General features: G+C 42.8%; 2 protein-coding genes across 4 annotated transcripts in view; both read left to right on the forward strand.

Moving 5' to 3' along the window:
• Positions 1 to 3,513, forward strand: part of CFLAR (CASP8 and FADD like apoptosis regulator) — a gene marked incomplete at its 3' end in the record, with an annotated part of 68,349 nt that extends 64,836 nt beyond the window's left edge. Inside the window, exon 11 of one of the 2 annotated variants that reach the window (XM_082397123.1) lies at positions 3,366 to 3,513. In XM_082397123.1, the coding sequence (XP_082253249.1) occupies positions 3,366 to 3,384 (19 nt within the window). The remainder of the gene's footprint in view (positions 1 to 3,365) is intronic. The other variant, XM_082397116.1, reaches the window with a different exon arrangement.
• Positions 3,514 to 4,816: 1,303 nt separating this feature from the next.
• Positions 4,817 to 12,209, forward strand: part of CASP10 (caspase 10) — a gene marked incomplete at its 5' end in the record, with an annotated part of 28,094 nt that continues 20,701 nt past the window's right edge. For both annotated transcript variants that reach the window (XM_082397125.1, XM_082397126.1), the window contains 3 exons: positions 4,817 to 5,163; positions 6,506 to 6,599; positions 11,854 to 11,989. In XM_082397125.1, coding sequence (XP_082253251.1) covers positions 4,817 to 5,163; positions 6,506 to 6,599; positions 11,854 to 11,989 — 577 coding nt within the window. The remainder of the gene's footprint in view (positions 5,164 to 6,505; positions 6,600 to 11,853; positions 11,990 to 12,209) is intronic.

Here is a 12,209-nt window from a genome sequence, read left to right on the forward strand (position 1 = left end):
TCAATTTTTGAAAAATAATTACACAGAGAAAAGTGAAAGGATGTACACTAAAATTTTTAAAATTGAGATATAATTGACATATATACAACATTGTGTAAGTTTAAGGTGTACAACATATTGATTTGATAAAAATTTAACAGTAGTTATAGATTATAAATGACTCTGTGTGTTTCCCTATTTTCCAGCCTTTCTACATTAAATATTGGAAATTTTTCACCTCTTTTTTTTTTTTACTGCTTTTTTATTAAGAAAAGACACATGTTAAAATACATCAGTCTGGGGACTTCGCTGGTGGTCCAGTGGTTGAGACTCCACGCTTCCACTTCAGGAGGCATGGGTTTGATCCCTGGTCAGGGAACTAAATCCCACATGCCGTGCAGCAAGGCCAAAAAATGTCTTAAAATAGATCAGTCTGTAGTATAATGAATACAAAATGGGTCACATTTTACTCATCTAGCTATACTCTCCTGCCAGTGCACCATTTGGAGACCTCTGCTGGGATCCTTACCGCAAAAAGCATTCTCCTTTAGAACTCAGCTTCATCATGCTCCCATATACCCAGAGTAATACTAGTTCTGAGAAGGTCTGAAGTGTGTGAATAAAAGTATGGGGTGAGGAAGGGAGGAAGTCCTAGAAGTTGGGGATGGGATAGCTAATCAAAAGAACCTGCTACCTTAGGACCAGGAGTTGGAATGAAAGTTTCAGGGCACCAAGGTTTTTTCCTTAGCTACTACGTCTATCTTCCCCATCACTTGTGTCCATTCTTTAGTTCACGAGTTTTTACTTTGGCGGGGTGGGGGGGGGGAACTTGGACCAGACCCTGGATGTAAACGAAAGCCAATTACTGACACCACCGCCCCCCTCCCAAGGCAGAACTAAATAGGAACCATCTGGTATTTCCCCTTTGTCACCAGGGCCGTGGTAGGTTTTGATTGGCTCTTCATATGGACCAAGTCGACTGCAACCAATCAGGAAAGAGGCTGTAAGAAATGTTTATTCTTTCCACTACTACCAACTCACCATCAGCATGCCCTCAGTAATTGTGTTCTGAATGGGAAGTATGAAATGCCAAATGCAAACAACATAGCACACAATCTCCCCCGTTTAACTTGATTCAAGTGTTTCCCTTGAGTACTGGGAGTCCTGGGATAAAGGTTTAAGTTTTACTTCAGGTGTCTCTATTCTACTTCTGCCTTTCAGGCTTAGCTCAAATACCTCCAAGGCAACACCATCTGGATTCCTGCCTTGCTCTGTGGGGCTCCTGTGGCACTTAGGTGAGCCCCACTGCAGCATCACCCTGCCCAGTAGTTACAGAAATTACATTACCTCATATGGAGTTAGTGGCAGTAGTAGCTTTGGGATCAAGAGCATAGGATTTGGAATTAGAGAGACCTAGGTGTCAGTCCTGAATTCCCAACTCTTCCCAGGGTTGGGATGATGGCAAAATACTTTTCCTCTCTGAACTTTGATTTCCTCATCTATTGAATATGGATAATAACACTGACCTTAGAGGGTTCATGCTTTACACATAGGAAGAGCTTGCTAAATATTTAATATTATTGAACAAAAGTTGAAAAAGTTAATGTATTTTATGAACAAGGTGAGAAGCGATAGTTTCATCAAATTGGCTTCCCAGATAGTCCAGGGAGTGAAATATGTATAATTGAAGAAATGAATAGAAGACCAACACTTAGAGCTTGTCTGTCTTATCGTTATCTTTTTTAAAAAAATTTCTGGTAAAATATACATAACATAAAATTTACTGTCTTAACCATTTTCAAGTGTACAATTCAGTGGCGTTAATATAGTCACATTGTTGTGCAACCATCACCACTCGGGCTTGTCTTTCTTTTTTTTTTTTTTTTTTTTTTTTAGAAAGGTAATTTTAAATTTATTTATTTATTTATTTATTTATTTATTTATTTTTGGCTGCGTTGGGGCTTCGTTTCTGCGCGAGAGCTTTCTCTAGTTGCGGCAAGCAGGGGCCACTCTTCATCGCGGTGCGCGGGCCTCTCACTATCGTGGCCTCTCTTGTTGTGGAGCACAGGCTCCAGCCGCGCAGGCTCCGTAGTTGTGGCTCACGGGCCCAGCTGCTCCGCGGCATGTGGGATCTTCCCAGACCAGGGCTCGAACCCGTGTCCCCTGCATTGGCAGGCAGATTCTCAACCACTGCGCCACCAGGGAAGCCCTGGCTTGTCTTTCTTAAACACAGAATTTCATGCCTAGGATATGGAACTGGCACTGTAATACATTTGTTAATAAGGCATCATAAATCTTTTTTTTTTTTTTTAGAAATAACTTTTTCCATGACAAAATTTATGTATGTATGTATGTATGTATTTGGTTGCGCCGGGTCTTAGCTGTGGCAGCCAGGCTCGTTAGCAACTCTGAGTCGCAGCATGCGTGTGGGATCTAGTTCCCTGACCAGGGATCTAACCTGGGCCCCCTGCATTGGGAGCGTGAGTCACCAGGGAAGTCCCCCATAAATCTTTTTTTTTTCAGAGATAAAATATCTTTCTAAGAGTCTGTACTTCTTTCAGCGCTGTGCATTTGAATTAGCTGAATTATAGTGTAGTAACTTAAAGCCAAACTTATTGGTTTAAATCTTGGCTCTCCCACCAGCTCCCTGTGTGATCTTGGGCAAATTACTTAACCTTTTGTGTTTTAATTTGCACGGCTTAAAAGAGGGGTCATAGTAATAGTATTTTTTTAGAGAGTTGTTGGGATGATTGAATGAGTAAATAGTACCTGGCACATGGTACTTGGGATACAAGTGTTAGGTATTGTTTTTATTACGTGAAATAATGTCTTCGAAGTCTTTTTCCTGCTGGACTGAATGTGCTGGAAGGGCAGAGACTTCACCAGTTTTGCCTACTGTTAACTCAGTTCCTTGCAAATACTTCCAAATGGGCTTAGAGTCCAGCCCCCTCCTTTATTTTTTTTTTTGCATTAAATTTTTTTGTTGTTTATTTGCACATGTACTTACTTGAGAAAGGGTTAAGATGGCTGACTACTATTTCATGAACATTTTGAGTTTTATTTTAAAGGTTAGTGTGTTTGGGGAAGGAGATGGTCAGGAAATAATCGACACTTCCCTTTTTAACTTCCGAGGGGAGTGACCCCAGGGAAACACTAGAGCACTTAGTGCCTGCCAGGAATTCCTGTTAGGCGCCCTCGGCTTTACCTGGGAAAGTCCCGAGCTCTACAGCGGGACGGTTGTGCATCTGCCTTTAGGAGACGCTGTTTGTCAGCACTGTCCTAACCCCAGGAAAGGGGAGGAGGCAAGGCGAGTGAGTCAATGATGACATCAGCAATTAGCATAAGTTTCCCAAATCCGCTGACCGAGTTTTCACTTGTTCGGCCAGGCAAATTGAGTTCTTTTAACCGCGCAAACGGGAGCTTCCTTGGAACTTGGATTTGGAGCACGAAGAGGATTCTAATTTCTTTAAAGCTCTGTTTTCAGGAAATTTTTCTGAGAACTTTTTATCTCCAGAGGATCAGTGGAATTTGATCTGAAGGTATGTAATTAAGACCTTTTCTCTTCTGGGGTCTCAGGCGCCAGCCTTTTTTCCCCCTTGCTTTACTTCCTGGAAACTTGCAAAATCTCACATTGTCAGCAGTGGCACTGTTTCTGCCTGGATTTACTAGCCGTACCAGGGAAAAAGAAAGCTTAGAAAGCCCCAGGAAGGCTCCAACACAGCCCTTTCCTGGTAGAAATATGCTAGCCCATAAATGGAGACACAAGTCTGGCAGACTTGCCAGAGCTAGAGATCAGAATTTTCAGGAAACTGCAAGACAAATGTACGGTGTTAGAATAAGATGTCTCCAGGAATCCAGTCATACTGTTTCTAGTATCACAGAGCTACTAGAAGGGAAGACCCCATGGATGCTCACATTAACAATGACATTTTTTTTTTCTTTTTCTAACTATAAGAGTAATATATGTTCATTGCATAAAATTTGAGAAACTCAGACAGGAGCCCAGAATAAAATTTATAGTATCTGTAATTATACCACTTATATATAACCACTCTTTGTTATTTTTTTGTTGTTGGTATGTTTGCCTTCCCTTAGAAAGTAGTTTCTTGTTTCTAAATAGTTAAGTGTTGCATAGTGAATATATACCTCAAGTCCTTAAAGAATGAATAATTACATTGAAAAAATTTTATCGATTCATTGCTCCTCTGATTAGAATGAAATTTAGTGTGGAAATACATTTAGTGTGGAAATACTGACTTCGGTAATTTGTCACTTCCTACATTGATTTGAGCAAATGTTGTCTGAAACCACTCTTTCTGGGGTCTGGGATTATGACTTTTCTTTCTGTAAGATAAAGAAAGGCCTGCCCTGGTATAGTTAGCAATGTTACCTTGTTGTCCTTGGGTTGGTAGATACTTCAGAAATGTACCCCCCCACCATCACTTTATTTCTAAAATGTAAAAGTGTTACTTCTGCCATTTGGTGGGAATGACTTAAGAGCTCCAGATGGGAGAAATTGTGCTGTGTCGTCCTCCCTCGTGACTAGCTCCCAATGGGGACATTTTGATTTGGGGGAACTCGGGGTCAATTGAGTTTCAATAGAAGCTCTCTCCAGACCTCCTAAAAGATTAACATGCCAGTGTTGGGGTCACGTTTTCTGGGCTATAGGTTTTTGAAGTGACCTCGCAGTGAATTTCATTTTTCAGCATTTCTAGAAAAGTCTAAGGCCTGGAACACAGGAGGCTGGAACTGGGGGAGGGCCTGGGAAGTTGGGGTGCCGTGTTGTCCTCACTCTCTAAGCTGCGGCCCCCAAATCCTTATCTCTTTCAGGCTGGCCATGACATCGCAGGGCCAAAGTTTGAATTCCACTTTAGATGATAACTGTCAAGTGAACTTCCGAGCGACGCTTCTGACTATTGATTCGTACCTGGGGGATCAAGATGTGGAGCGCCTGAAGTTTCTCTGCCGAGACTCCATCGCCTCCAAGAACCTGGAGAAATGCGGCTCAGCCTTGGATATCTTTGATTACCTGATGGCAGAGGAGCGGCTGAGTGAGGAAGACCCCTCCTTCCTCGCGGAGCTCCTCTACATCATCAAGCAGAAGGTCCTGCTTCGGCACCTGCGCTACACCAAGGAACAGGTGGAGCACTGGCTGCCTGGCCGCCGGAAGGTCTCTCCGTTCAGGTGATCGACACGGCAGGGCCACTGGGCTTTGAAAAGAGGCTGGGATTAATGATGAATTAATTTTTAAGATTGTTTTTTTTTACCCCCCCCCGCCCCATCTACCTCCTTGGATGGTATGGTGATTCTAAAGCAGGAGATTTCTTAACTTCGGGTGCTAATGAGAAGGGAGGCTGGGAGGTCAGCAAAGTTTCAAAACCCAGCCCCGTGCCTGGTGGTGGCTTCCCTTTGTTTTGCTTCTCGCTGAGGAAGGAGGCCCTGCTCCGTGTGCAGCAGGCCAGCGCCTTCCTCTTTGCCAGCCTCCATGCTCTCAGCCTCCTGCCTCCAGTGAGTCCCTGGTGTGTCAGCCTATACCTAGCCATTTGAGAAGAGAGAAATGAATACTTGGACCCAAATGAGCAAAATAAAAAAGGAGATGTGTCTTTGGGGTAGGGAGGGACATCATTTATGCCACGTCCAGTTTGTCCAGTTTTGGGGTGAAACCCAGACAGGTAAAATATAGGCATTTTGCCCAAAGAGGTAGAATAAAGGCAACAGACCTTAAGCAACGCTGTTTTAAACGATCCACTAACATAGTATCTACATCGAACAGCCTCACGAAGTGGAGCCTTCGTAATACTATTTTACGGCCTGGACGGTTAGAATCCTTCAGGCCTTAACACTTGAACTGGTTCCTATACCCTGAGCTGCCCTTGGGTCAGTGAGGGAATTCTGGAGATAATTTTTTCCACTCTGCTGGTTAGACAGCTGAGGAATGGTCTCAGGCATGCAGGGCTGTGAATGAAGTATTCAGTTTTTCTTCTCTCTTTTTTTTTGGCTGTGCCACACGGCATGTGGGATCTTAGTTCCCCAACCAGGGATCGAACCCGCGCCCAACCACTGGACCGCCAGGGAAGTCCCCATATTCAGTTCTTCTAATTGTCGACTGTATGACTCTCCAGAAGTCGGGATAGTTTCCTTTCTTTTTCAACAGTGAACTTTATACTCACTGGCATTCGGTCCTCCCTGATGAGGGCCTATAAAGTAAGCCTGATTTCTAGAATGGAGTCCGGAGGAGGGCAGGCATGCCAAAATGGTGTTTTACGCCTTCTTAGTGGAATTTGAAACAGCACTGGACTTGGAATCAGAAGGCCTGCTCCTACTGCGTACTGTGTTGCTGTCGTTTAATAGGTCACTTTGAAGCTCAAAGTTTCTGTTTTTAAATCTATAAAATGGGATTAATAATTGTTTACTCACAGGGTTGTGGTCGTTCAAATGAGAGATAACATACGATAAAAGCACTCAATTTCCTGCCCATCCTCTGCAAGTGCGAGGCTTTAATTTGTCTCTTGGGTGTGTGTCTTAGAAACCTGCTCTACGAACTGTCAGAAGACATCAGCTCAGAGAACTTAAAGAGCATGATCTTCCTTCTGAGGGAGTCGATTCCAAAAGTCCAGATGGTGAGTGGGCCCTATAGGATGGGGTCTTTGTGAACATTGCCGTAATCAGTGTTTGGGAAGACGCTAGAAAGGGATTTCAGGAGGGCTCATTTTTTTTGCAGGAGACAGTATCAGACAAGGGTTAGTAACATTGCCTTTTGATGGGCCTGGAGTCTAGTCCTAGACTAACTCCTGGATGTGGGGCAAGTGATTGAATGTTTCTGAGCCTCTATTTTCTAATGTGTCATATTATAGACAATTATACTACTTCCTTCCAGGACTGTTAAGAGGATTAGATGAAATAATGTACATAAACTATTAGCTGGGGCCTGTATTTTGCACATACTAACCATGCAGTAAATGATTGCTATTGGCATCCACTGTGTTTTATGATATAGAAATGTGCAGGGTGCCACAAAGAAATGAGGAGGTGGTAGCTAATGGCAGAGTGGGAATTAGTTGTTCCTCACCTCCATTAGCTGAGATTTCTGAGGGAGCCGTGTCCTTTTCAGTGGACGTTGCAGTGTCTCCCATGTAGGGTTTTGTGAAAATCAAATGAGACAGATGTTTGAGGATGTGCTTTCTAAAGGGCTATACAAGTGCTTGGAACTAACAGTAATGTTTTTAATATTAACATAATGCTGTCGGCTGATATTCTTGCTAGATTGGTCACAATTAAGGGCAGGAAGGTAGCTGCACATCTCTCTTCCAGGCCTCAAAACTTTATATTTTTTCTTTTGATTCTCATAACAGCTTGTGACAAGCAAGTTAGTTAATTTGGGAAGGGGCCAATTTTCAAATTTTACCCTATAACATTAATTTTGTTATTCGACTGCTATCTTTATTAGGTTTGAAGTTATATAATGTTTGATAACACCAAAAAAGGCATGTAACATGTATGGAAGTTATAAATGTAGAACTAAGTGAACAGCCATGGATCCCCTCTCCAACTTACAGATGAGCACATCACCAATGCAAAGAGCCTACATGTGTAGCCCTCCCATATCACATTCTCCCCAGACTAACTGATATTATTGACAAATAAATTCTTTTTGAAAGAAAAATCACTGGGGAGTAGGAAGCTGTTTTACATGTGGTAGGTCTTATGAGGACCATGTTTAATAATTCATTAAACATGTTTCCTGGTGTCAGACCTGTAGGTTAATTAACCTGCAGGTTAATTCTCTGTTTTGGTTGCAATCTTTGAGTCCTTTTTTTCTCCTTTTCAGAGCCCTCAGGGATTTTAGCCTCTTGCGTCTTTCCATTGGTTCTCTCTCCAGGCTCCTTTATCATAAGGATTGGCTGTGGGACCCTTGGGAATGGGGACTGAGTCTTACTTATCATTATAGCCCCAAAACAATGCAGAATTACAAAATGGTGCTCTGAGTGAAAGCATGAATGAATGGGATGATGCAATCTCGAGTTTATGTTGGTGCAAAGTGGTTACGTACTCAAATGACAACATTTTGCTTTAAATGTAGAATTTCTCAACATCAGAAGAGATTCTTGTAGTTTGAAAAACCCTCCAGGATATTCAGATAAAATTATCCCCAGCTTTGGGCATCCTCTCATAATTTTTCCAGTCTCTGGATTTATAAATAAAAAGAGACCACTTTCTATTGTTACACCTATTGTCATGCACAGAAGTCCTTACTCCCCACAATGAGGTGGAGGATGAGAAGGGCATTTGATATGCTCAACACCGAGCAATGATTTCCCACTAAGAAAAGCTGGGGAATGTATTTCTTCCTCTGGGCCTTTCCACAGGTCCTAGACCTCTGCTTAAAGGCATCTGTGGCTTCAGAAACATTTTCATTGTTCAGGATCATTCCAAACATTTCTCCCTCCTGCTAAGTTAGCTTTTAAATCATCAAAGGCCCGTGCCCAAGTAGCCAAATGATTTTATGCTTTTCTCACTCCGTACAACGGTAAATTAGAAGTTACTCTGTTTAGCTGTGGCATAAAACTGTGGAATTTCCTGGACAAGTTCATGAAAACTGCACTTCCTTCTTGGATTCCAAATGATCTCACTGTATTCTGAAGGAGATCTAACTATTCACGCCAGAATTGAGGCTGAGTTACACACCTGATAATCCAGGTTGATCTCTATTGGGCTTTGTGATCAGGCCAGCCTTCTCAAGTGCGTAAAGGACAAACTCTAAGCAACCCAGATGTGTTTCCATACCAGGGCTTAATGGGACTGCATTATCTGCAATTGCAATTGCAAAAGACTTTATCACAGAAATAAATTCTTTACCAGCGAGTGGAGGAGGGCCTGAATACCTCTCAGCCAAAAAAAGGAAGAATTGTGAATTCACGTGGTCTCTCTGGATGAACAGAAACGACCTTTGCAGGGTGTTCTAGGTTTCCTCTTTGATAGCTTTCACACAAACTTAGAGCAAACTTAGCTGCCTTCACACATCCTGAGTGACCCAAACAACTGTCAGGATATCCGTTCTCAATGTAGCAATCAACACAGAACGTTAGATGTAAAGGAAACCACACCCAAACCTATCTTTTTAACAAAGATGCCGAGCAAGAGAGTTTCAGAATTTCTGCTAATATTTGCCAGGGTGGTGTTCTTAAACTAATGTGCAGACTTCATTTATATTGTGGGTGTTCGTGTGTGTGTGTGTGTGTATGGAGGGTGTCATTTACTCAACATCTAATACACTTTGTACAAAGCATAATGGATTTCCCTCATTGCTTCTGGAAGCATGTTTTAGCCCCTTTTCTTCCTCCTGGTAGGATGAAGTCAAGATAGGAGTTTCTGTTTTGAGCTTCAGCGGGAGCTCATTTGCACATAAACCGACTGTAGAACCTTGTTCGGGGATTCCCTCTGACCCCTTTGCCCAGCTGATCAGCTCTGGATGAATCTTCCTTTACCCCCTCCTCCCTCCTACTTTATTTCCTGGGCAGGTTGTTGGTGTGCTGGCGCTGCAGATGAGGACACACACATTTCTTTGCCTTTTTGGTTCTCCTATGTGTCTCTGGAATGTCTTGAAAATTTATAATCTCTTTTTTGATCAGATTAGGACAGAACTCAGTTAAGACTTTGTAACTCTGGCCTTTCCCTTGGCTGTTGGCATTTTGAGTACCTTGTTTGAAAACACACATTTCGTGCACATACACACACTCACACACACACACTCTTCCATTAACCCTTTTTCATCCTTCTGTTACTGCTCTATCTTCTTTCCCTTTACTGCCAGACTTCTTTTTTTAAAAAATTTTATTTACTTGTCTTTATTTTATTTAATTAATTAATTAATTAATTAATTAATTAATTAATGGCTGCGTTGGACCCTCGTTGCTGCGCAGGCTTTCTCTGGTTGTGGTGAGCGGGGGCTAGTCTTCGTTGCAGTGCGTGGGCTTCTCATTGCGGTGGCTTCTTTTGTTGCGGAGCACGGGCTCTAGGCGCGTGGGCTTCAGTAGTTATGGCATGTGGGCTCAGTAGTTGTGGCTCACAGGCTCTAGAGCGCAGGCTCAGTAGTTGTGATGCACGGGCTTAGCTGCTCCGCGGCATGTGGCATGTGGGATCTTCCCGGACCAGGGCTCGAACCCGTGTCCCCTGCGTTGGCAGGCGGATTCTTAACCACTGCGCCACCAGGGAAGTCCTACCGCCAGACTTCTTGAAAGAATTGTCCACACACGCTCTCTCTCCACTGACGCGACTCTCAGTCACACTCCAACGCATTCCAAGATGGCTTCAGCCTCCTTCCCTCCCACGAAACTATTCTTGCCGAAACTACCACGAGCCTGCTCACAACCAGATTTTTAGTTTCTCATTTTCCCTACCTGATTTTCTTTGCTTGGAAGGCCCTTTGGCATGTCGGAAGTGAAGGCGTGGTGATCCTTCGAGATGCGGTTCACGTATCACCTCCCACGTGCAGCTTGTGTGGCGCCTGCTCTGTGGAGCAGGTGAGTCGTGCAGAAACGAGGGGCATCACCATTTGAAGTCGTCTTCGACTCTTCCTTCCTTTCTTCACCCACTCCAATTGACCTCCCAGCTCACCAAATGATACCTCAGAAAAGTCGCTCAAATCCAGCGCCTCCTCTGCGTTTCCACCACTAGCTTTAGACCAGGCAGTGTTGATCTCTTCACCGGAGCATTTAATCTTCCTGCTGATATTTTCTCTCTAGCCCACTTCCTCCTCCAACCTATCCCCAAGACTTCTATTTAAAAACAAACCTGTTCATGTCACTGTTCTCCTTAAAAATTCCTGCTGGAACCCCTTCATCCATGGGATACTTGCCCAAACCCCTCGGTGTTCCTTCATGGCCTGATACCAGCCTGCTGTTCCAGCTGTGGTCTAGCTTTCACTCGGAGTTTGTACTCAGGCCTCCTCCTCAACATTCCTGACTTTTCAACTGGCCAGCATGTCTGGAGACTCCCCGGCCCCCTGTTCCCATCCTGCTGATGCTTATGTATGCAGTTAGCGAGTGTTTAGCTGTTCACTTTCTGATTAGTTATTTTATTTATTTATTTTTTGGCCGCTCTGCGCAGCATGTGGGATCTTAGTTCCTCGACCAGGGATCGAACCCGTGCCCCCTGCAGTGGAAGCATGGGGGTCTTAACCACTGGACCTCCAGGGAAGTCCCTCTGATTAGTTATTCTTTTCTGTGGGCTCTAACACAATTTTATTCATATATATATTTTCATAACCAGATTAATACATTGGTTGAGAAGTCCTTATCACTGAAAAGATTATGGTGCCTTCCACCTCATATGTAATTCAATATTAAAATAATACTAACCAATTTGCAATTTTTCCCAGGAGTGCTTAAGATATTTTTTTCTTTTAAAATACCAAATATAAAATTCTTCCAAAACATTTTCTTCTCTTTTCTTTGGTACCCCTGTTTTGCTGCTGCCCTAATCTTTTATATCATTTACAGCTGAGAGTTAGAGGCAGTATTGCTCAATGGTTAATGAGACAGACTTTGGCATCAGGCTGCCAGGACTCAAATACCAGCTCTGCCACTTATTGGCTCTGTGACCTTGGACGACTTACTGAACCTCTCTGTGCCTCAGTTATTTCATCTTTAAAATGGGGATATAATAGCATCTGCTCATCGGATTGTTTCTGAGTAGTTAGTGAGTGATGTGTGTTTGGTATCTGGTATTAATATAGATTGTATAGAGATTTTCAATCTCTATAATGCCTCTTCCCCCCTACTATTGAAGTCTTCCTGCATGGACTCTCCACCTAATTTATTACTGCAATGGGTAATCAGTAGGCAAGTAAATGTGACTCCATTGATTCTCTTGCAGACGTCTCTAAGTTTCCTGGCATATCTGGAGAAACAAGATAAAATAGATGAAGATAATCTGACATTACTGGAGGATCTCTGCAAAAAAATTGTACCTAATCTTATGAGAAAGATAGACAAATATAAAAGAGAGAAAGGTAACTAGCTTATGCTTGCTTGCTTGCTCGAATCAGACCATGGGAATTCTTAAACCAATTGGCAATGTATGATGTTTACTTATCACTCTGATAATATTCTTTTGAAATCTCCCCATTTGTTCATTCAACACATGTTTATTGAATGCATACTTTGTACTAGGCACAGTTTTAGAAGTTGGAGCTACAGCAAGGTATAGGGCAAAGCTTCTACCTTCTTGGA

The sequence above is a fragment of the Balaenoptera borealis genome, assembly GCF_965194805.1.
Source record: "Balaenoptera borealis genome assembly, chromosome: 6".
NCBI classification, from domain to species: Eukaryota; Metazoa; Chordata; class Mammalia; order Artiodactyla; family Balaenopteridae; genus Balaenoptera; species Balaenoptera borealis.